Source organism: Martes martes (assembly GCF_963455335.1).
Source record: "Martes martes genome assembly, chromosome: 11".
NCBI classification, from domain to species: Eukaryota; Metazoa; Chordata; class Mammalia; order Carnivora; family Mustelidae; genus Martes; species Martes martes.
This window is the reverse complement of record NC_137899.1, coordinates 106,358,386-106,384,135: the sequence shown is the minus strand read 5'-3', so window position 1 is coordinate 106,384,135 and position 25,750 is coordinate 106,358,386. Positions and strand designations below refer to the sequence as shown.

General features: G+C 37.3%; 1 protein-coding gene across 4 annotated transcripts in view; it reads left to right on the top strand.

Annotated features, from left to right (window-relative positions):
• The window catches only part of LMBR1 (limb development membrane protein 1), a 162,417-nt gene that overhangs the window by 51,021 nt on the left and 85,646 nt on the right, over window positions 1-25,750 (top strand). For all 4 annotated transcript variants that reach the window (XM_080819065.1, XM_080819064.1, XM_080819066.1 and 1 more), the window contains one exon: window positions 17,010-17,113. In XM_080819065.1, coding sequence (XP_080675191.1) covers window positions 17,010-17,113 — 104 coding nt within the window. The remainder of the gene's footprint in view (window positions 1-17,009; window positions 17,114-25,750) is intronic.

Genomic DNA, 25,750 nt, shown 5'->3' with positions numbered 1-25,750 from the left:
GGTCATTTCTTTTATTCTATTTATGGACTGGAAGTAAGAGCTACTAACACATGACATGCCATATATTTGGAGGCCTTAACTCTGGAAGTAAATATATTTGTTTTATTGGTAGTCTTTCTCATGATGATGTAAAGTGTGCATGTAAGCTCGAATATTTTGTTTATAAATTAGGGCTTAGAGCAATGATTCCCACATAGTTGATTGCCTAATAAATGTGTTGAATGAAAATGTAATAAGCAATAATTTTGAACTCCGGTAAACCACATCCTCTGAAAGTCGGGGAACTAGAGGAAGAACCTTCTAGATGATGTCACTGCTTCTAAATGTACTCTTCGGAATAGGTTTCAGGAGGCCTGGGGTGCAAGCCTCGGAAATTTTCCTTGAGGGTTTTATGACCCCTGGCTTTGTTTCTGTGAAATCTTTGGTATGTCTGTATCCTTTGCTGCATGTAGTGAATTTCATGAATCTTTAAGTTCATCCTTCTCTTCTAAATTCATAGCTTTCTTTAACCTTGTCAATGACATTCGAGGGAGTGATTATTAGTCCCTAAGATTGTCTTGGGTTGAAGATTTTTCAGCCTTAGACATGCTTGCTTCTTGGCTTTTAAAAAATCATTAATGGGCTCAAATTATGGTGATACTAAGACATGCCCTGAGTCATGTCCTGTTTTCTAGACACACTCTTCCTCACCTCCATTGTGGAGGAGCAGTCCAGGTTCCACTTGGTGGTCAGGACTCCTTTCCTTGCTGGTTGAGAGGCTGGAGGACCACAGAGTGCTGGGCAGCAGTCTGAGCTTCCAGGTCCGTGGAATCACTGTTGTGTCTCCTGGTGGATGTGTTCCTCCCTTTGGAGCTAGAACCTCTAGCCTAGCAGCACTAGTTTCTAAGGTTATAGGAATAGGAGGCAGAAGGTTTGCTAGGGGTCAGTAGGGATACTAGTCAGTGCTACCACTTGCATTTCTGCCCCTTGATTCCTGGGCCTGTGAACCCTCGCTATGGGAGAAATACCACCATGTATTGAACACAGATTCAGGGTAAATACAACTTCTTGAGTACCTTTCTTCAGCCCTGCGAGGTATTACCTCCTAGCTAGTACCATAACTGAGTCTTCAAAAGGGCCTTCTGTTGAACCAGCTGCTTTAGAACGGCGGGAAACATGCATGGCCAGTGAATTCCAAGGGCATGGGCCCATTGTTGTTCTGCTGTGAGGTATTTCCTAGATCAGAAGCAGTCCTGTGATGATGGTGGACAAGGCATTCTGAAAGTCCGCAGATAGTAGTTTTGGCAGCAGCTCACCTTGCGTTCAAGGTGAATCTGTACCCGGAGTAAGTGGCTGTTCCAGTAAGGACAAAATGTTGCCCTCTGCATGATGGGAGTGGCCCATTTCACTGAACCCACCACCAGGTAGCTGGCTAATCTCCCCTGGGAGTGGTGCCATAGTGAGGTCTCAGTGTTGGTTTTTGCTGCGGGCAATTAGGCACGCAGTGGTAACCGTAGCCAGATGAGTCCGATGAGTAGAAGTGCACATAGCTGAGCCCATGCCTAATCTCCACCCTGCCATGATGACCACTTTGTTTATGAGCGCATTGGACCAGGACAGGGGTGCTGGGGAAAGAGGCTGACTGGTGTCCTGTCCACTTGATTATTAAACTCCTCCTTTGCCAGTGTCCTCTTTTGACGAGCAGTCACATGGGACATGTATATCTTCACATTTTTTTCCCCATTCAGAGAATTCTGTCTGTATACCTCTGCCCCAAATTCCCTTGCTACCAGTTTTCTAGTCATTTCTTCCTGACCATCTGGCACATCACTGGACACAACGCATGAATTTATAATCACATGTCTGGCCATTTCTCCTCCCAAGCAAAGTGAACGGCCAGGAGCATTGGGAGGATTTCCCTTCACTGCTGTCCTTCCGGGATGTTTCAGAGGGGCCCTAGTGCTGCAGCGTCCACTCTGGGTGCTGTTGTGCAGAACCATCTGTAAACCAGGCTGGAGTCTTCCGTCTGTCAGCTGACTGTAAGGAACTCCCTATGAGGCCCCAGGTGCAAGTTGGGGGAGAGAAGTAGTAGAGTAGGAGTGGGGACCATGGGCATTTGGGCCACTTGTTCATGTGACTTACTCGTACCTTCAGGGCCTGCTTGGGCTTGATCACGTCCATACCACTTCTGTTGGATGGTGGAGTGCTGCTGCACGTCTGGTGTTATGACTCGGTGGTCAGATGACAAATACCCTGTTCACGATGGGCAGCTCCAGTCACGTGGTAACTTGGTGGCTCATGATGAAGTGTTCAGTCTCTTTTAAGGCCCAGTAACAGGCCAAGATCTGTTTCTTAAAAGAGACTGGTTATCTGTGCAGGGCTGTCCTTCCTGTATGTCCCAGAGGGGCAGGGGCTGTAGTGCTGTAGGGCTTTGCTCTAAAGTCCTAAGGGCCTGTGCTGTGATCTGTCTCTAGTGCCTGCCAAAGGCTCCAGCCAGCATCCCTGTCTGCCATGGACACTTAAGGCACCAGTGGATTTGTGGACCCGGTGGCCTGAGGAGGGGAGCAGCTTGCACAGCAGCCTATACTTGTCGCAGAACCTTCTTTTGTTCTGGACCCCACCGTACACTGGCAGCTCTGGGCGTCACTCGGTAAATGAGCTGGAGTAACACATCCAGAGGGGTCGGTGAGGAATATGTTACCTCCAAAATCCCAAGAAGCCCGTGGACAGTTGTTCCTCTCTTGGTTGTAGGAGGAGCCCGATTCAACAGCTCATCCTTCTCCTGAGAGCTCTCCATGTGCTCCACACCACTAGACCCCTAGAACTTTGACTGACGTAGAAGGCCCCTGGATTATTCTTGGATTGATTCTCCACCTCTGACATGAAAATGTCTTACCAATAAGCCTGGATACTTGCTACTTCTCACTCACTAGATCCGGTCAGCACAATGTCATCATTAGAATAGGCCCCTGTGACATTTTGGGGAAGGGAAGGGCCATCAGAATTCCTGCACATTAAATCGTGACACAGGACTGAAGGGTCGGAGGGCCCTGAGGGAAAACAGTGAGGGCGCTTTGCTGGCCTTGCAGCTGCGAGTAAACTTGCGGTGGGTCTTAGGGACAGAGCTGGAGACAGAGGCCAGGAGTCACACACCAGGTACCAGTGTGTTAATTTACTCAAGCATTGAAACCACATCTGGAACAGCAGCTGGAACAACAGCAACAGTGGGGGGTCACCATCGAGTGAGGCTTATGGTAATCAACTGTCATTGTCCTAAGGTCTGTTCTGGGGATGTGGGAGTCACCACTTTTGTGTCTTTCTAACCCTTGATGGTGGCACTAATCTCTGCATTTCTTTCGGGGATGTGGCATGACTTTTGGTTTACTATTTTCCGAGTTAGAGGCAATTCTGGAGGCTTCCACTTGGTGTTTCCCACTGTAGGAGCCCTTACGACACAGGTCAGGGCACCAGAGTGGGAATTCTGTCAGTAGGAATTCTGTCAGGAATTCTATTCCTTGTGCATTCCGGCACTGGGCATGTGACCATAGACCGGGTTTGCAGACCCACTGGGACATCTGTGAGACCTGAGCTAATATTCCATTGACCGGCTGACCTCCATAAGCCCTTCCTCTGACTGGTGGGCCACAGTGGTGTTTTGGGTCTCCTAGATTTAGTGTCAGGTCACAGCCAGTGTTTAGTAGTCTCTGGAAAGTCTGAGGGTTTCCTTTACCCCAGTGCAGTTATATCATCCACATTCGTCGGTCATTTAACATTTTGTAAAACTTAGCAGATTTTCTTGAGTTGTTATTTGTCTTCTTGGTTTAGCCTTTTGTGAATTTATGCCAAATTCTTTGAGGTCTCAGAATATGTCTGAAATTATCTTTATCATTGCTCCAGTACTTTCACACTGAAATTGTCCAGTAAAGATTCATCGTTCAGTGAATAAAAGTTATTTATTGTGTCATTAGCAATACCTTGGTTAAAAAAAGAACTTAATTTGAAAAGAAATAGAATGACTTACCTATAAAATTGTCAGTATGGATGGTTTTGATCGCTTGTGCCTTAGTGTAAATCACATGGATTAGGCCAATATGAGTATTGATAATGCTTTAGTATGTTTAAAAATATTTAGTTTGAATTAAATACAGTGTCTGGATTTTGGGCACATGAATTTAAGATGTTACATGTTAACCAAATTACGGTAGAATGCCACTTCACTTCTGTGGGCCAGAATTTAATAATGTAAATAAATAAAATATTACTCTTAGTTCTAAATCTGTATCATGTAACAAGATGTATCTCTGTCTACAGTGAGAACATTATTAAAACAGCTTGAAAAATGTGATGTACAAAAGTGATATCAGAGCTGGAATGAGGCAAAATGGTAATCCTGTGATTATGGGCAGTTTTAGCCCAGTGTCTGTCAGCCAGACGCAGTTGAGCTGTGTTCCATCGCTCACTTAGTGTGGGTATGACATGGCCAGCAACTATAGTTATTCTGGGATGGTACAAAGAGAGCAGAGATGACAAATTCAAATGGTAACTAAAATTTGTATTGTCACTTTTACTGTTAAAATTGGAAAAGGGTGAAAAATGGACAGAAAAAAAGAAAGCATCAATTTGTATTCACTTTCTTTGTATCTTGTTAAAAACTTAGAAAAATACGAAATTAGTCAGTTCCACAGGTTGAAAAACTGATACACAGGGGATTTTCTTCTCTGGGTGATAGACATGTCTTGGAATGAGATGGTGACTTGTGAATGCACTAAATGCATTGAATTATTCCCTTTCAGTGGTAATTTCACGTTATGTGAGATTAAAGTTAAAAACTAAACAGGAATAAATCTTTGGAGGGTAGGAGAATAATGGTGTTCAGTTGTAGCCTTAAATGGTCAGGAAATAGTTCTTCAGTTCTTTAAGGTATCCCCCCACTGGGGGTCAATTTTTGCTAAGCTGTCAATACTTACTTATGAAACAGACAGAGACACATATTTATAACATGATTGCCTAGTTGACATTTAGTTGTTAAGAGAGCCTGACTAGTCTTTTTAAGGCGTGGATATTTTATTTTGATTTTTCAACAGGAGTAGACAGTATGCTATTGTGGGTATCAGGAGGGAACAATACAAAATCCATCTTTATTTTATCAAATTTCAGGTCCCACAGAAGATTAAAAAAAGTAGACTTCTGGATTATAAGCAATCAAACTTAAAAAGAAAAATAAATATTACATCTACTTGTGTATAGATATTAAATCAAAATCAGTCCTTCATAAAGTTTAATATATCATTATTTAATTTTACCAGTAGTTTCTAATTAATTGGTCTTATTAGTCACTTATTACTGTAGTTACTGGATGTTAATAGAGGTATTATTTTTAATATTAAAAATAAAACACAATCTAAGTGTCAAAGTAAGAAATTTACTTAATTGAATTTTGGTAGATCCTAACAGTGGAGTGCTTTTTTGGCCATTAGAGAAAGATGTTGAAAAACATATTTTTCTCTGGGTGGTAGGATTAATTACAGAATACAAATTTTTTTTGGTGATTGTATTGTATAATATTTCTACAACAGACATTGCTTTTTTGTTATAAGAAAAAAGTTATATTAAGATAAAAAGTTTCACAATTCATTGCTAAAATTGTTCTTTATTTTTTTGTTTTTCTTCTAATAGAAGCTGTTCTAATTCTGAGGTTCACACAATACTTACTGTCCAAAAGCAAACTTGTCTTTCTCTAAAGCTTCTGCTTTCTTGGTAGAATTTTTTAATTATATAACTCACTTTTTGACAACTGCATTAGATCCTCAATCCCACTGAAATACTGATTTTAACTTAGATTTGTCATTTTGGAAATGTACTGAATATGGCTAAACTCTAATTAATTTTCTGTTTTAAATTCATGAAATTTTTGACCTAGATGACGGAAAGTAATAGATCAATCATTTGCTTCATAGTATTCTATGCTGGACTTTGAACTCTTTTGTGACTCCAGCAGATGGAGCTAGAAGTTAATGCATCCTGTGGTGGTCCGGCAGTTCTGTTTGGTTTGGCTTGAAATGAAGTATTCTAGGGTTAGCAAATAACCTTTGTTTAAGTTCAGGTACATCTTTGGGGAATAGACATAAGAGAGCTTTCAAAAAGGTTGTCACTGATACTGATTTAGACAAACTATGAGGGTTTTGAATTTTTTTGGTTATATTGATATAATTTAGCTATATTGAAGTAATTTTAGCCTTTTGAGTAGAGAAATTTGATTAATATTTTTATTTTATAAATTAACATGTAGTCATATATAATAAATTATATATATTAGTCCTAATTTAAAATTGGGAAAGTTTTATCAAAATTATAGAATAATTCTTAAGGCATATTTATATATGCATGTCTGATGCATGTTTGTAAAATGCTGGAAAATTATTAAGTCTAACAAAATTGTCAAGAATATAATTACTACTTGGGAATGTCAGATGTATTATTTTTCTCTATTTTTGGCGTTTTTCTCAAAGTAACTTCAACTTATATGTTGTAGATTTAATAATTAAATTAGCATAAACTAAGTCTGAGACTTTCACATTTATATACTCTGGTAAATAAACTTAATTTTTTGCATTTACTTATTTAGTCTTTGAATAAAAACTGGTTATTTATGTAGATGATTATCCTGTTAAGATAAGACCATCAACTCTCAAATTCTTTGTGTTAAATGAATATTTCTTGCAAAAATAAATACAGTGGGGGTTCTGAATCACATTATATCCCTTTCTACGATTGTGGTTGTCAAAACCTTTAGTACTAACATTGAGTCTCCTAGAAAAGGGACAGTTGGGGGAAAATAAAATAAATTATAAAATTATAAAAGTTATATATATATAATTATATATACACACGTATGTATTATATATATACACACACATATATAGCATACTTATATACACATGTGTACACATATTACATGTATATGAAGTTCGGTATGTAAAAGTATAGGCATCTAATTTCATGCCAAACCAAGTGAGTTGGTGTTCAGAATCTTTGTAATCATATGCATCATTTTCTTCATTTGTTCTGCAGACATTGCTGCTTCTTGATATCTGTTGATAGAGATTTCTTCAGCTTTTCATAACTGTCTTCGTTTTAACTGTGTGGGTTAGTCAGAACAGATACTTTTTCTGATTTATGAGCTTTTACCCAAGGCACAGTTTTCTTTCTTAACTTTTGATGCTCAGAGAAAAATTTGTAGCTTTCCCTGCATGAAAGGGGAATGACTAGAAGGATGAATTCTTGAAGTATGTGTATTTATAGCTCAATAACAATAAAAAGTCCCCTTCTGTGCTACGAATGATAGTTGTTTCAAATTACAAAAACTTATAAAGTTTCCCCCAGTATAAAAGTTAGTGGAGTTTAAGCATCCAGGGGTTTATATTCATGGGGGCAGCTGTTAGAGAGTGCACTCTGAGCTTCCTGCTCGCTGGTGATCTGTAATTCGGCTGAAGCTGGGGGTTGAACTGTGTGGCCAGTGAGGCTGGTAGATACAGTGAGTGGCATGGCCTAGGGGAAGCCCAGCATTTTGTTGGGAGATTACCAAACAGGGATTTGGAGAGTTTTGAGTTTTACAAGGAGGTTTAAATATGTTTCATTTTTTTAAAGGGTCTTTATTTGCTCCTTATAGAAAACTTATAATATGTAGAAAAGTAGGAAGAAAATCATCCATAATTTTAGTATATTTACTTTGTTGGTAATTTGTGTAATTCTTTGCAGTTTACTTTCTGTATCTATTATTGGTCGTTGTTGTTTTCATATATTTTTAATGTCATGTGTATATAGGTTTTTGTTTTGTAAGCTTTTTGGGGTGTAAATAATGAGAATTTTTTTTTTTAATTTTAAAAAGATTTTATTTATTTGAGAGTGTGAGCATGAGAGAGCATGAGCCTGGGGAGGGGCAGAGAGAGAGGGAGAAGCAGGCTCACTGCTGAGCAGGGAGCCCGAAGAGACTGGGTTCTATCCCAGGACCCCGGGATCATGACCTGAGCCAAAGGCAGATGCTTAACTGACTGAGCCACCCAGATGCCCCTAATGAGAATACTTCTTTGGGAATAGTTGAGAGCTAATTTTCACTTTCTTGTCTTTATCTGGTCAAATTGCTGATGTGCATTAGAATTTTTCAATTGCTTGGAGCATTTGCATTATTTTGAGATGGCTGGCAGGAGGCACTGACATTTGTTTAGTATTTGGTATGTTATTTCTCTTCTGTTCTTTATGAGAGCCTATGAGTTAAGTTATAGCCTGTTTTATACATGAGGAAACAGAGTTGAAGTTCCTTTTCTAGCTCATATATGGCTGATAGATGCAAACTTAGTCTAGTCAGACATAAAGTCAGACATAAAGTGCTGCTCACTCAGACATCTGCCATCAGGACTTTTAGGCCTTTTGCATCATGAATAGTATGAATGCCTTGTTTTGTTACAGGACATTATAGCACACAAAGTACGTATAGTACAATCAGTGTTTTATTGAAGTTGGATTTGTTAAAACCTTCCCATATTTGGTGTTTTCAGAAGGCTTGGGTTTACATGTGCTCACATATAAACACACGTAGCAGTGCTGAATTCTGTTTCAGTGTCTTACAAACTGATCAGAAATGCAACTAATTTTGTTTTACACAGATGGATAGAATTAATAGGCTGTCATATTTTCAGTTTAAACATTTCCTTTAGTAAAATCTTATTAAGCTGATTGCTTTTTGTAGCAGATATTAGCAAAATTCAAAATATTGTGCTTTTTTCATCCAGAACGTTAAGTGTGAGATCCATAGAGTAGTGTAGAAAGAGCAAGAGATCTTGAATCTAATCCCTTGTCTCTCATTTGTTAAGTTACGGAATTTGTGTGGCATTTGTTTAACCTCTTTTAAAAAAGGAGTTCGGTTTCTGACTGAATTAAACAAGGGATCTCCAAGTTCTTTTCTGATCCAAAATTCTGTGTTTCCTTTTATTCTTGGTGCATTAAAATAAAAGTAAACTTTTGGTTATTTTGAACAAATCTTAATTTCAGAATTTTACAAATGTATGTCTATCCTTCTAAAGTATTTTGTTAAAGACATCTTTATTTAGACCATTAAAAACAGGAAGAGTGGTCCTTTTAGTTTAAAGTAATTCTTTGAGAAGATCTAAAACTAGTACTTTTTTTCCTTAAGTGATTTATTTTTTTCCTTTCAGAGTGTAAATTGAAAATAGCAGGTACAGTAGGAGCTTAACAAAGTGAGGCTTTGCAATGATTTCATTATATTTAAGATGTTTTTAGGACACTATCTTTTTTTTTTTTTTAATTTTATTTATTTACTGAGTGAGAGCGAGAGAGAGCACACAAGCAGGGGGAGTGGCAGGCAGAGGGAGAAGCGGACTCCCTGCTGAGCAGGGAGCACAATGTGAGACTTGGTCCCAGGACCCTGGGATCATGACCTGAGCTGAAGGGAGACACTTACTGACCGAGCCACCCAGGCGCCCTTAGGACACTATCATTTGATTACGGTGTGCTTTCTAAATGTATCAAAGAATATAATGAGCAGGGTATAGCAAGGGGAGAAAAAAGAATAAACTTGATGGTTTTGTGAGGTATCTTAGAGGTCCACTGTGGAATGTGTACTGGAGCTATTATATTTTAGGAATTTAGGGCAAGAGAGTAAAGAGAATGGATATTTTATAATAGGGAACAATTTCGTTGAGTAAGTGAAAACAAAGACATAGGAATTGAGGTTTAGGCTTTATTGAGTTGTGTGTTGAAACAATTAAAAAAAGGGGCAAGAACATCAATAAGTATTTGGGAAGTCAAACTTCAAACAGTGGGTAGCTACAGGTTAAAAACAGCTTTTTAAAGATTAACAAATCCACGAGGACAGTAAGTAAAGAAAGAGTGAACTGCTGTGGTGTTTTATGCCCAGAGCATTCCCTGTGTTTATTGTTTTATCAAAAACTAAGGCTCAGGTATGAAGTAAGAAAATCAGTATTCAAGTTTAAAAGCTACGTATAGTCTAGCCAAGATGAGTAAGAGAGATTGTATATACACTGTCACCTAAAACAACTAAGTTTTCAAGAAAATGCAGGCACTGAAGCATAGCAATTCAGCATATGTGAGTCCTGCAACTGCTTGAGGGTGCTGCTGGGAGGATGGGGGTGCAGGATACAGATGTGGGGGGCAAGTGACTGGAGGTTCTGGACAGAGTACTAGACAGGAGCGAGTTGCACTGAGAAACACTCTGTTTTACAGATGGATGAAAGAGTGGGCTACCATCATCTCAGTTTAAACATTTCTCCTTGTAAGGTCTTATTAAACTGATGTTCTTTTTGTGGGGGTGGGGGAAGCTGAAATGAAGGTTTTTCATGAGGTTGCATTCCTTATTGGAGGCTCTGGGGAATAATTTACTTCCAGGCTCATTCAGGTTATTGGCTGAATTTGGTTCGTTGTGGTTGTAAGACTGAAGCCCATTTCCCTGTCAGGTGCTGGTCTTTGCCCTAGAGGCTGCCCACCTCTTATGTTTTTCATATGACCCCCTCTAGCAAAAGTGGGTTGAGTTCCTCTGTGATATACCCTTCTGCTGCTTCTCTCTAACTTCAGCTGGGGAAAGTTCTCTGCTTTTAAAGGTTATTTGGGTAGGTTTCACCCACCTGGCTAATCTAAGATGGTCTCTCTGTCTCCCTATGTTAAGGTCCATGACCTTAATAATTATATGGGCAGTCTTTTTGGCATTGAATAATGATCCTCTTTCCTGCCCACCCATCTCCCCCCATTCAGGTCTACCTAGAACCTCAGAATGTGGCCTTATTTGGAAATAATGTCTTTGAAGATGTAATTAGTTAAGATAAGGTCACATGGGCTTAGGGTGGGCCCTCATTTAATTACTAGTATCCTTAAAAGAAGATAAAACAAAGACACAGACACACCTGAAAAAGGCCATGTGAAGACATAGGTAGATTTGGAGAGATACATCTATAATAGCTAGGAATGCAGCTACCTGGAGAGTTAAGGAAGGGCTCTTGCTTGGAGCCTTCAGGACGGATATGGCCCTACTGATACCGTGATTTTGGACTTAGAGCCTCCAGAAATGTGAAAGAACAAATTTCTGTTGTTGGAAGCCATCCAATTTGTGGTACTTTGTTAGTGCAACCCTAGAAAACTAATATATCATGTAATGTAACATATTTACAGATTCTAGGGATTGAGATACGGACATCTTTGGGGATTCACTCTGCCTACCTGGAGTCTACAGCTGAGTACAGAGCAGGGCCTCCCTGCTCATTAGGGCGCCTGCTTCTCCCTCTCCCCTGCTTGTGCTTTCTCTCTCTCTTCTCTCTCAAACAAATAAAATCTTAAAAAAAAAAAAGGTAATTGGCTGCTTAAAAAATAGTAACAATGTATTGTGATTTTATAGTGTGCACATGTAAAATGCATGACAACAATAGCACAAAGCAGAAGGAAAGAAATGGAAATACACTATTGGAAGGTTATTATGCTGTACATGAGTATTATATCACTTGAAAGATTGTGATTAGTTAAGGTGTATGTGATAAACCTGCACATAACCCTAAAACAGTTTAACGAAGAGGTATAGTCAATAAGCAACTGTGAAAAATAAAATGGAATCGTAAAAATTAATCCAAAGGAGTACAGAAAAAGAAGAAAAAGGGACAATAAATGAGACAAATAGAAAATAAAGAGCAAATCAACAGACTTAAACCTGACCATATCAGTAAATATCAGTGGTGGTCCAAACATTCCGATTAAAAAACAGAGATTGGGGGCACCTGGTAGGCTCAGTCAGAAGAGCATGTAACTCTTGATCTTGGGGTTGTGAGTTTGAGCCCCATTTTGGGTGTAGAGATTACTTAAAAATAAATAAATAAACTTAAAAAAACCGCAGAGATTATCAGATTAAATAAAAAGGAGCGACTCAAGTACATGGGGCCTACAGTAAACTCATTTTAAATATACAGACACAAATAAGTTTAGAGCAATAGCAGAAAAAAGGTATGCCATGCTAATCCTAATAAAAAGAAAGCTGGAGTAGGTATATTATTATTATTAGAAAAGGGTATCGATTTTGTCAGGCATAAATAAGATCATTTCATAATGATGAAGGATTTAATTCATCAAAACATAATAAACATTTATCTACCTAATAAGTAGCTTTTAAATATATGAAGCAAAAACTTAGAGAGATCAATTAAATTAGATACAAATTAGAGTAAGAAGACTTATGCAACAAAATCATAGTTCTATTCAGATTTATCAATATCTTCTTTTTAATAATTGATGGAACAAATTAAGATAATTAACAAGATAGAAGATTTGAATAACATTCTTAACTAACGTGACCTAATTTATTTACTTATTTATTTATGTTTTCAGATTTTACTTATTTATTTGACAGAGAGAGCCGCAGCGAGAGAGGGAATACAAGTAGGGGGAGCAGCAAGCAGAGGGAGAGGGAGAAGCAGGGTTCCTGCTGAGCAGGGAGCCTGATGTCCATAGGACCCTGGGACTATGACATGAGCCTAAGGCATTCACTTAGCAACTGAGCCACCCAGGTGACCCTAATTTGGCCTACTTTGCATTTATAGACCACTCTGCCCAACACCAGTAGAATATACATTCTTTTAGTATACTAGGCACATTTGCCAAGAGAGACCATATTCTGTGCCATAAAATAAATCTCAATTCTCTTTTTAAAAAATTTTTAATTTTTTAATAAACATATAATGTATTATTAGCCCCAAGGGTACAGGTCTGTGAATCGCCAGGTTTACACATTTCACAGCACTCACCATAGCACATACCCTCCCCAATGTCCATAACCCCACCACCCTCTCCTGACCCCTCTCCCCCCAGCAACCCTCAGTTTGTTTTGTGTAAATCTCAATTCTCTTAGAAGAATTCAAGACATATAAGATATGTTCTTTAATGAAATTAAATGGGAAACCAGTAGCAGAAACATACTTAGAAAATCCCTCAGTTATTTGGTAACTAAATAACTAATAAGTCAAAGAAGAAATTAGAAGGGGAATTTGAAAGTACTTTGAACTAAATGAAAACAAAAATAAAACATTTGAAAATTTATAGCACTAAAATGTCCATTTTAGAAAAGAAAAAAGGTCTTAAATCGGTGCCCATAATTCCTACCTTAAAAAAACAGGAAGAGGAGAGCAAATGAATACCAAATTAAGAAGATTGGAAATAAAAAAAAAGATAAGAGGAAAAATCAGTGAAATAGAAAACAGAGAAAATACAGAGAAAGTGAGAAGATCAGTAAAACTAACAAAGCTGCAGTCAGGTTGATTAGCAAAAAAAAAAAAAAAAAGAAGAAGACACCAATTACTAATAAGAGGAATGAAAGAGGTGACATCATTATGGATTCTACAGGCATTGAAAGGATAATTAGTGCACGTTGTGAACACCTTTATGTCAATACAACACCTTAGAGAAATGGGAAAATTTGGAAGGCAAAAACTACTGAAGTCTCACAGACGTAGAAATGTTACAAATGTTCTTAAAATAAAACTGTAGGCCAAGAAGAATTCACTCTCAGTTCTATTAAATATTTAAGGAAGAAGCAACACCAGTTCTACACAGACTCTTTTAGAAAGTTGGAAATGAAGGAATACTTCCTAATTCATGGTGCCTAGCATTACCTTGTTCCCAGAACCAGACAGACATTACGGGAAAAGAAAGTTATGCATAAATTCTAAGCGAAATTTAGCAAATCAAATGTAGCAACATTATAATTTTTGAAAAATCAATGAATGTAATTACTATATTCAAACCCTAAAAAAGAAAAGTCACCACAATACATGCAGAAAAATCAGAAGAAAAATTTAACATGCACTCTTGATAAAATCTCTCAGCAAATTAGGCATGAAAGGGAATTTCTTCAACCTAATAAAGAGCATCTGTAAAAACCCTACAGGTAACATTATGCTTAATGAAAGACTGAGTGCTTTTCCCTGGGAATAGAAACAAGGCGAAGATGTCCCCTCTCACCACTTCTATCCAACATCGTTCTGGTGATTTTTAGAAAATAAAGAACATTGAGGTTGGAAAGGAGAAAGTGAAACTGTCTCTACTAGCAGATGATATGGTTGTCTATATAGAAATTGTGATAGAGTCTATTATTAAGAAGCTCTTAGAACCAATTAATGAGTTTGCAAGGTTGCTGGATACACAATAAATATACAAAACTCAACTGTATTTCTCTATACTTCCAATGAATAAGTGGACATTGATTAAAAAAAATGCCACTTGTATACAGTAGCATCAGAAACATGTTATACTTAGGGATATGAGGGACCTATATATATATACTATACAGTATAAAACACTGCTGACAAAAAATAAAGAATGCCACAATAAATGGAGAGAAATACCATGTTCATGGATAAGAAGACAATGTTAAGATGTCAGTTTTCTCCAGATTGGTCTACCAATTCAATGCAATCTCATTGAAAATCCCAGAAGGGTTTTTTGTTTTGTTTTGTTTTGTTTGTAGAAATTGAAAAGCTGATCTGAAATTGAGATGGGAATTCAAAGGACTTAGCATAGCCAAAACAACTTTGAAAGAGAACAAAATTGGAAGACTTACTACCCAACTCAAAAACTATTTTAAGGCCATGTAATCATGATGGTGTGGTATCAGCATAAAGCTAAGTAGATCGACTCAATGGAATAGAGGATCCAGGAATATATCTACACATATACTGTCAGTTTACTTTTGGTGAAGGTGCAAAGGCAATTTGGTGGAAAAAGAGTATTCTTTTATACAAATGGTGTTGGAGCAATTGGATAGTCATAGGGAAAAAAATGAACTTCAGTCATACCTGGCACCACATACAAAAAGTGACTCAAAGGGATCATAGATACAAATGTAGATCTTAAAACTGTAGCCCTTGTTGAAGGAAACGTAGGAGAAAGTGTTAGTGTTACTGGAATAGACCGTAATTTCTTGGGAAAGATGATCTGTAAAAGAAAAAATTGGTAAATTGGACTTTGTCAAAATCAAGAAATTTTGTTCTTTGGAAGATACTTGTTAAAAAGGGTAGATGAAAAGACAATCTACAGATGGGGAGAAAATATCTGCAAATTATATACCTGATAAAGGACTTGTATTCAGCATATGTAAAGAACTTGCCAAACTCAACAGTAAGTAAACAAAAATCTAATGAAACAATGGGCAGCAGACTTGAAGAGACTCTTCACCAAAGAAGATACAGATGGATGGCAGATAAGTTCATGAAGATGTTCATGTTATTTTTTATTGATTAGGGAAATGCAAATTTAAACAGTAAAGAGATACCACTATATACCTGTTAGAATGGCTGAAACTGAAAAGACTCCTCGTACTATATTTTGGTTAAAACAAAGGTTTTGTTCATTCCTGTGTCTCTTGTGCTTGGAACACTGCCTTCTAAATAAGGACTTTGAAAGAATACTTGTTGCCCATTTTCCAAAGCACTGAGTGATAAGTGCATGTGATAGATTGAATTTATACTTAGCATAATTTTGTCTTTAACTCTTGATTTTGTAAGTATTATAGGCATTATTTTGAAAACCGTTTTTAAATTTGAGTGTTTTACCTATAAAAGGTATAAGATGTTTGGCCAAACATAATCCCAAAATTAGACTTGTCTTCTTTTCCTAAATCTATTTATTATGATTTTTTAAAAAAAGATTTTATTTATTTATTTGTCAGAGAGAGAGAGAGAGAGAGAGAGAGCGAGCGAGCACTGGCAGACGGAGGCGAGGGAGGCAGAGGGAGAAGCAGGCTCCCTGCTGAGTAAGGAGCCCAATGTGGGACTCGATCCCAGGACGCTGAGATCATGACCTGAGCCGAAGGCAGCTGCTCAACCAACTGAGCCACCCAGGCGTCCCTATTTATTATCATTTTAGTAGCTCTTTATTGTGGTTTTATAAGAGTACAGAATGTGCCAAAAGGTGATATGAACTTGTCTGCCTTTCTTACATTTTTCTTCCCACTTAGAATTGCTTGCTTAACCTTCTATGATGCAGTGATTTTTAAAAATCCCAGGAGTTAGCTCTGCCACTGGCAGACTCTGCAACCTTGGCTAAGTTATATAACCAGCCTATGCCTCTGTCTTGTTGGGGGATTCCTGTGAGGAATACACACGTTTTTATAATACTGGTAAATCACTCGGAATAGTGCTTGGCCTAGAAGGACTCAAGAAGTGCTAATTATTACTTTTAGTGTTTTTATTAGGCTTTAATTAAATATTTATTTATTTGCTTGTTTTTATTAACATATAATGTATTATTTGCCCCAAGGGTGCAGGTCTGTGGATCATCAGGCTTACATAATCCACAGCACTCACCATAGCACATACCCTCCCCAATGGCTATAACCTAGCCACCCTATCCCACCCCACAACAACCCTCAGTTTGTTTTCTGAGATTGAGTCTCTTATAGTTTGTCTCCCTCCCCCATTCCATCTTGTTTCATTTTTTCCTTCTCTCCCACCCATGACCCCCCCGCCATGCCTCTCAAATTCCTCATATCAGAAAGATCATATAATTGTCTATCTCTGATAGACTTATTTCACTTGGGCTTAAATTAAATGATATTGTGCATGTAAAATGTCTAGTAGAGTATCTGGCATTTATTAAGTGCTCAATAAAAGCCAGTGGCTCTAATTTAAATATTCAGATGCCAGTATGTCTAAAGAGACTCTGTCTTGTATCTCTGCATTTGTCATATCTTTAGTGAATTTGTTTTAGGGCATGGAGAAAAATATTTCTAATTTCTACATTGGCTTTTCCTAATAGGTAAAAGCTGCAAAGTTACAGAAATTTGGATGTGTAATTATTTTCTCATTTGTAAGTTTAGGTGATTTGTTAGGCCACTGTCTTCAAGTATATGTTTATTTTTATTATTAAAAAGTATAGCTCTTTGACTAATATCATAATTTAGCATAGTAATTTTTTTGAGAAGGCCTGTCTCTAATCTTTTTATTTTTTTTGCTGCCTCCTTATAGGCTTGTGGAATCTGGCTTCTCTCTTTTCCAACCTTTGTTTATTTGTGTTGATGCCCTTTGCCTTTTTCTTTCTGGAATCAGAAGGTTTTGCTGGCCTAAAAAAGGTAAGTGAGTCATGTTTTGGAATTAAATTTGTCAAATGAAGAAGTACATGTCATTCATGTTGAACTAGTGAAAGCAGGCTTGAACAACCATTTGAAATATAAAAAGTTTAATTAGTAATAACCACATCTTATTAATATTAATCATGTTGACAATAATATTAATAATATTGCATATTGAATGATTTTGTTCCATAGGGAGGAAGTCATCTTTTGACCTTTGGAAGTTTTTATAGTACCTGTAAACTTGGCGTATTTGTAGAGAAGAAAGCTGATAAGATAGCCGTTCTTCCTTTTGTAGGCTCTCTTGCGTTTAGTGTAAAGTATGACATGAAATTCTCAAAATATTAAACCATATCTTGATATAGAAGTTATTTTATATCTCTTATTTTCAGGAGAGTAACATATTATAAAATCAAACATGCCCTGTAGATAGTCAGATTCTCAAGATACTGTGAGTTACTGATCTTAGTGAATGTGAGAGGTTAAAAGTGAGCATAACGGGAGACTTTGCAAGGGCATCTTAAACAATCAGTCCAGACTATGTCAGTGATAATAACTTCATCTGTCTTTGAAAATAACATTTTAAAGTGAAACAAACGATGTTCCTGTTTATGGCTTGTGGAGGTCTTTGCTATAACCATATGGAATATAATACAAAGATTTAAGTAGTTAATACTTTTTGGCAAAAATGAGTTCTAAGTTACAATTTATTTAGGGACACATTACACCTTTTTAGTTGTTAGTTCTATTCGGATTGTGCTATGTGAAGTGAAGGTATGCCTGTGTGTCTTACTGTTGACCAATACTCTAATGCCAGCTCAGTGCATTTGGCAAGGGAAGCTGTAAACTGAATTTTTATGACTTTTTATTTCATATAGCTTTTTGTAGGTACTTAGCAATGAAATTGTTTAGTCTCACATTTTGACAAATTTTCTGATTTTAAACCTTAAGTACAGCACCTTTTAGATCTTTTTGTTGAAGGATGCCAGGAAAGAGTCACTAAGAGGTGGTAGGGTATTGTTCTAGCGGATGTACCTTCTTGCTTTCTAGATATTACTCCATACTTGAATAGTTTGAACCTGAAAAGTCAGAGTTGATTTCGTATATAGTAAATGTCCTGAGATCAGAATGGATGGTTGTATTTGGTAGTCAGACCTGACATTGAGAAAACTGGCTTTGATGTACTGGAATTGTTTTATGGTGTATCTGAATTATTTGAGTCATCTGTATAATGTGAAAGAATTGTGTAGTTTCAGTTTAAAAAGCTCTTTGTTTAAGACTTCTTGAAGAAATTATAGGAGTTTTGCTGAATGGGATGTAGTGCAGACCTTCCTTTTATAAGGAGAAAACGGAGGCCCAAATATATTAGATGTTATTAAGTTGTCTAAGGGCCACATATGTACAATTCCAGAACTGGTACTAAAACCTCGTGGTTTTAACCATCCCAGAGTGGTTGATCTTCACATGTCAACACTGTGGAGTTTATTGAGGCTGCCCAAGTGGATGAGGTGGCCAAGGACAAATGGGGCTGGAACAGAAAAGAGGACTACTCTCCGGCTGGCTAGCAGAGGGAGGAAGCAAAGGAGGCTGCTGAGCAGGTCCTGTGAGAAAGCAGGGGAGCAAAGGAGTGTGGTTTTGTGGGAGCCAGAAGACAAGGGTTTCTGGAAGAATGGGATGTAAAATATTGTGTTAAAGAGGGCTGGAAAGAATGAACACCAAGAAGTGACAGCATAGGAGACACTTGAGAAAGTGATTTCTGTATAATTTTAGAGCCAAAGCTTTTGATGGATATTCATTCATTCAACAGAGTTTTATGAAGCACCTTCTAGGAAGTAGTTATGCTACTGTAGGACCTTGGTGGGGACAGAAATGAAAAGCCAGGGCTCCTGCCTTCCAGAGATAGAAGGAGAAAGAGTTGCAATCAAATGGGATGTGGTGTGATGAACTTTTATGCAGCCTGCTGTGATGGGAGGCATTGGAAGGAGTAAAGTCTTGATTTGCATAGGAAATTGGGGAGGCTTCATGGGAGGGGTCCGCCTGCACTTGAGCTGAGACTTGAAGGAATGAATAGGCTTTTGCTGGAGCGTGGCATTCCAGGCTTGAGCAAAGGCATGGATTCTGCCTGGATTGAGGGAATGGCTGGCACTTAGCTATAGAACAGAGAATTGGTCAGAGATCAGGGTACATGGAATCTTGTTGGGGTCACATCTGGGAGGCCTTGAATGCTCTGCCAGTTAGTTTGGATTTTGTGCTATAGATAACAGGGAGTTGGCAAAAGATTTTTGAAAAAGATTTTTGCAACTACTGTTTTATTTAAGTGTAGAGATAAATACACGTGTCGGGGTTTAAACATATGTCACTAAGGGAAGGAGTACATGCACCAGACAATGTGAAATGCTGTTTTGTAGAGATAGCACCGTACTGAAATCAATCACACACCTACTCCCGTTAAACAGAGTGTTGCAACATATGTCGCCAAGGTTGCTGTGTTGATGTTTGCTTTAAATATGCAAATTGTTCTTTCGTCCTATCTCCACCTTGTGTGTAATCTTACCAAGTACAAAAACAATTGGTAAAGCTCAGTGTTAGCTGTATTTTCATATTTGAAAGTAGTATACGTGCCTCTACCTAATTTATACTCTTTATAAAATTCTAGTTTTTAGTTAAATAGGTTATTTTTAAAAAAACAGTTTGTAATTTGGACAGACTCCTCGTCTCCAACCAACTAGAAGAGTGTCTTGGCTACATTTACTAGAACAGAATTACCATCTCTAGAATTAAAAAAAAAAAAACCTGACAGAAACCCCAGTGATATGTCACTGTTCTCTTGTTCCCCCTTGGAGACTAAGGTCCAAGGGGAGAAGCGGCTTGAGGAGGGACACAAGAAGGTAATTGAGGATATTGCACACCTACAATTGTACAGCATTCTTTCCTCTCAGTTTTTTTTTTTACATCTAGTCTGTCCATACACACTTAAAACAATATTCTTTTCTAAGCACATCTTTGACTATGTTAGTCTCCTCTGAATCCCTCAAGATCATTAGCTCCATTTCATGATCTCAGAGGGGACTGATGTGTTCGAGGTACAGTCCGCTTGGCCAGTCCAGGTGCTTCCCCATCTCAGCAAAGGATTGAAAGGAGGGCAAGAAGACAGCTGGGGTTAGTTGGTTACCACTTGTCTGACTTGTCACTTGTCACTGGACAATGATTGGGAGTTATAGGAACCAAATGAAAGAACTTGGTCTTTAAAGCTTTTAGAGGAGGGAAGAGAAAATGGGGCTGTAGCCTGGAGGCAGAAGAGGCAGAATGATTCTGCTCTTTGTGCAGGGAGGAGAAGGGGCCTGTGGCAGAGAGATGGGAGGGTAAGGGTGCTAAGGTGAGAAAATTTGCCCTTTGAGTCTCACGGCCTGGGCTAGTTTTTTCATCTGGACCTCACGTTCTCTTTCTGTAAAATGGGTATAGTAATGATTCTTACCTTACTGTATTATTTAAAGGATTAAATGAGAGGAGAATATTCATGTAAAAGACATAGCCCAGGATATGTTAGCTATTAGTGCCATCATTCTAGAGCTTAATGCATTTCGCCAGTAAATGTTCTATGGGATCACCAGAAAGCAACTGAATACAGTACAGTCAGTTCTTAATTATTCACATATTATCTTGGGCTATTTTAAGGTTATAAATTATTTTTCCCATTTTGAAATGGCATGGACTGAAGCAAAATCACACCTGCTTGAAGATAAGGTGCATTCTAGACCCTGTTAGAATTGTTTGGAAAGCTTTAAGATTAAGGTAATCATGACATATAATTGTAAAAATTCATATTTTTCAGTTTTAAAATCAATTATTTGAAAGTTGCAAGGGTTATTAACATTGCATGGTTAAGTCTTAATGTGTAAAGTATATGTTTAAGCCTTTCATTGTTACACCTTTAACTAATATATGATCCTAGGAGTTGACTTGTGCAGATTTTACATAATGTTTCTTAAGATCTGTAGTTCTTTACACAATATTGTAGACTGGACCCCAGACTTTAATTGTTGCCTCACTGAAGCAAATGCATCATTGACATGTTTTACATAGCTGGCTAGCAAGGGTGTATTCCTTTGTGTATATCCTTTAAAGCTCTTTGCTCATTGGCTTTAGACATATCTAGTTCTGAAGGGCTGTTGAAGAGGGCTTAGAAAACACTTCTAATTGGTAGATTCAGCACAATGATTTGAGTAATGACAAACTTGAAATATGGTTAAGTTAAATTTCTTTTTTATTCCTTTGACCACCCTCCTGGTGCTGTTTTACTATGTCTAAGTCTGGTGGAGTCCCTAAATGGCTTATGGCTCCACCATACTCCCATTGATTCCCCTGGGCAATCGATTTTAAAACAGCCCCTTGCATATTGTGCTGAGACGCGGAAATTGGCCACTAGCCATGGGCGGATGCAGAGCTTGAATTGAAAATCAAATTAAGCAGAATTCTCTACTTAGTTTTTAATTAAACCACTATGTTAATTCAAACAGGGCATTTTAGGCCTGGGGGGTTGGCCATGTCCTTTTAAGGGCCTTAAACAAGCCTTTCTTCTCTCTCCTTACCATGGTGCATGTTTCTATTTTATTAGGACCATCTCCTCACTATTCCCATTCTTTATATTCTTAAGGGTAGGGGAATGGAAATGGTTTTGGTAAAGCAAGACATTTTTTAAGTAAGAACTGAACTTAGAACTCTTATTGTTAGCGCTTAAATATTTATCAAACTTATATTATTTTGTAGTCACCTCTATGTATTGCGTCCAGCATTATATCTGTTCATGTGTGTTTGAACCTGATCCCATGCTTGCATCTTAATGTTTGTTTCAGTTCTGATAAAGAAGGTTATATCTGCTGGGTGTTGTGTTTTGTGGTGGAGATGCTTTCTCCTCCGTTTTTTATCTTGGTCACTCAGAGTACCAGGGTATCGGGGTACCAGGGTATCGGGGTACTGGGGTACTGGGGTACCAGGGTGCCGGGGCCGACAGCATTGCTGTTCCTGTCACACCTCGGATCAGCTGTGGGGTTTTCTCTTCCCATTCTGCCTCAGAGAGACCTCTAGATTATGTGGCATGATGTCAGAAGATGTTTGCTGATTGCTTCGTAAACTCTGAAAATCTAACCTCTGGCCAGAGGTGAAGTAGGAGTTAGGAATATATTTATTTCATATTATATTTTAACATCTTACTTTGAGTTCAGATGTTATGAGGCAGAAATTCAACGATTTAATGAAAGTGAAAAAAATATAATCAATGGCAGATTAATTCACAAAGCAAAGATGTTTCTGGGAGTAATTTTATATTGTGCCTCACCTTAATGCCTATCTTTGATTTGAAGTCTTGGCATAAAATTTAACATAAGCGACAGCAACATCCTGACCAATTATCCAAGCTATCCAGACATCCCCAAATGTCCAGAACATAGCACACGGTCTGTAGGATTAAGAGGTTAACTCCTATAACTTCAAACGAAGTGCTTGATAATAAAAGCAAAAAGTACAGAATTTGAGGTAACTTCCTTTCTTAATTAATTAGACTGACCAGGTGGAAGCGAAGAGCCCGGTGCTGGTGCTGGGAAGGCCTATAAAGCTGAGCACTGTGACAGCACAACGGAGGAGGAACAGAGATTGTTTTAATATGTTTCTATCCTGTGTCACAGTGTGAAATTGTCCTGGTTTATGTCCCTTTTGGCAAACTTACATAAAAGTGACCTTGTACTGTATTTTATGACCAGATGACTTTTTCCCCCCAGTGGCTAATTTGTATCAGGCCTGCATCTGAAAGAGACACAGAAATGAGTAGGAAGTCCAGCTTGGTCTCAGGGAGCTTTCATTGCATTCTTTCATTATTTTTGCTCGTTTTTGCCACTGATCATCCATAAATTGTTGGACATGAGTGAATAAGGAAGTGCTGCTTAGTGTTAGCGGCACATGCGCGTATTTGGCCTGGTTTTTGTGGGTGAGAGGAAATCACATACAAGAAGGAAAACTCCTGCTGGGAGACTTGCAAGGAAATTTACCTTGGGTGCGTTTTGATCTTGGTGTTTATTACAGAAAATGGAGTCATATCTCACTAACTATTGTTATGTGTTAATTTGATTTTCCCAACACCTTCAAGAAAAAAAAATCATTCAGCAATTTATTAATAGAATTCCTCTGCCCTCCCCCTCTTGGGAGCCCTCCTTGTTTTCCATAGAAACAACACGGATAAAGATGATTATTTTTAAAACATTTGATTGTGGCAGTGTTGATATGCTCAGGGTTCTTTTCGGAATTGTCAGTCTACTGTAAAAGGCGTGATTGTAGTGATTCACTGAAGCTTGCCATGTGGGATCTCAGAGAAAGATGTATAAAAGTATTACTTTGAGGAAAAGAAAACATTTGTTTCATGTAAAATTATTTGAGTTTATAAAGATTTTGAATTAAAAATCATTTAGTTCATGAAATGATCTTAATTTTGTCGCTGTTTTTAGTACAATTGCATATTGGAGGGAACTACATTATAATTTCAATAACAGTAACTGTTACTGTTAAATAGCAGCTGTGTTTCTAAAAGATGTCACCGGTACCCGTATACTTCGAGATGGTAGGAGTGTTGAATTGGACTGTTGTATAGCACTTTCATTTTTCTGTCCATCTATCAAAAAATGAGAGATTTTTTCCCCTAATGCTAAATGTTCTCTTTCTTTGCATAATAGTATAGTGGATAAATTGTGAGCTTTGGCATTTAGATCGTCTGACTTAAATCCTGACTCTTCTCCTTACTAACACAGGGCTTCAGGCATGTGTCTCAGTGTCCGTGTCTGTAAAATGGGCTGCTGGTACTCCCTGCGTTGTTGCCCAGGGTCTCGTTGGTCTCACCTACCAGGAGCTGCCACTTATAAGTAGGTGCTTAAATGTATGGGTTACGTGGCGGTTGATAATGAAACATCAGGAAGATTTGTGTAGGATCATTTTTTACCTGCGATAGCAAAGCTACATATAAGAAATTATGGTGGAGTCGACATAGTCAGCTTTATTTATTTCCTTTTTGGAATAGGAACTGCTTTATATTGTAACAGTGTAAGTTGTAAAAAACATAGGTATTGTGTTTAATAGGTAACTAAACTTCAAACTTTATTTTATATGATGATTAAATTATTAACTAAAGTCTCACAATTTGGGGCTCTTTGTTAAATGAGGAAGAATTTTAGTATGGAGGGAATAAAAAATAATCAGGTTCAGATTTTAAAGTAATTAAACTCTTAATTAAATTGGCCCTACTATGCCCAACATTCATGAAACAACTTTATGGAAATAATCATTGTCAATTAGAGTCTCTTTTCCAAACCTTTTCTTGGGGGGGACTTGAAAACTATCTACCCTTGGTTGGAATAAGCTTTATTTAAAAGTAAAATTGATGTCTAATTTCATGCTGACTAGAGAGCTGCTTACCTGGTTATGGCACGTTATAGCACATGCTCACAGGTCCACAGCGCGGCTGGAGTTTGGACTATTAAAATCTTCTGTTTGGTATTTAAACATATTTATTTGTCTATAAAATAATTTATTCAGCATTATGCAATGTTAATCTTATGATCTCTATGAAATATTTCCCAGTATATAGTTGAAACTTGGTATATTACTTTACCAACCCATTTATTTGGCCCGTTTGTTCGAGAAATAAATGTTGCATAATCAGATAAAGGGAATTGGATTGTTTGATAGTTTTGACATTAGGAAATACTTTAGGTTGTGATATACCTACTTTTCTTTAAAACTGAAGTTATTAGCAGTTACAGTACTTAAAAATTTATTGGTTTGCACAGCTGGTAAGCAGAGTAAGTTGTTATCTAGAAAGGCAAGTTCTTACTGTTTTGGAATAATTGAATTTTAAAGCACTGAATTGTCAGAAATATATATATATATATATACACACACACATACATACATATATATATTCTTTTTATTCTTTATTTTTTTTACTTATTATTCTTTTTTATTCTTAATCTAAAAATAAGATTAGTAGGCAAAAACTGAAAAAATAAGGCTATATCAACAGAAGAAAAAGTTAGAATTAAGTACCGAAATGACTAATTCATAGAAAACATTTCCTGTTATCTTTTTTAGAACACAAAGAAGAAATTTGAAGTTGTTTAGAATGCTAGATTTAACTACTTGTATACTTTCATATTTTAATTGGGATTACTTGATATTTAATGTTTCTCTTTACACATTAATGAATATTAATTTTTATTATAAGCAGTTGATTTTTAAAACAGACATGGGAAGGGCTTAAAATTTTTTTTAAGCTTTTTTTAGTTATCAAAAAGATTTTTCTGATCTTTTGATGATTTTTGTTTCCTTCTTAAGTGCCCAGGATTGAATTATACTTCTGATTTTTTTTAGAAGAGATATAATAATGTACCTTACATTGTAATAAGAACCTAGTGCATTAGATAACTTAAAAACTATGAATAATTTCTGAATAAGTGTTCTGAATGTTCCACTCTTCTTTTTGGCATTACCTTAGTTCAGGCTTCATCAGTTTTTACTTGGATTATATAAACCATTGTCCTGCTGTCTTTTCTGCTTCCAGTTTCCTTCCTGTACAGTGTAATCCCCACACTGTCTTCC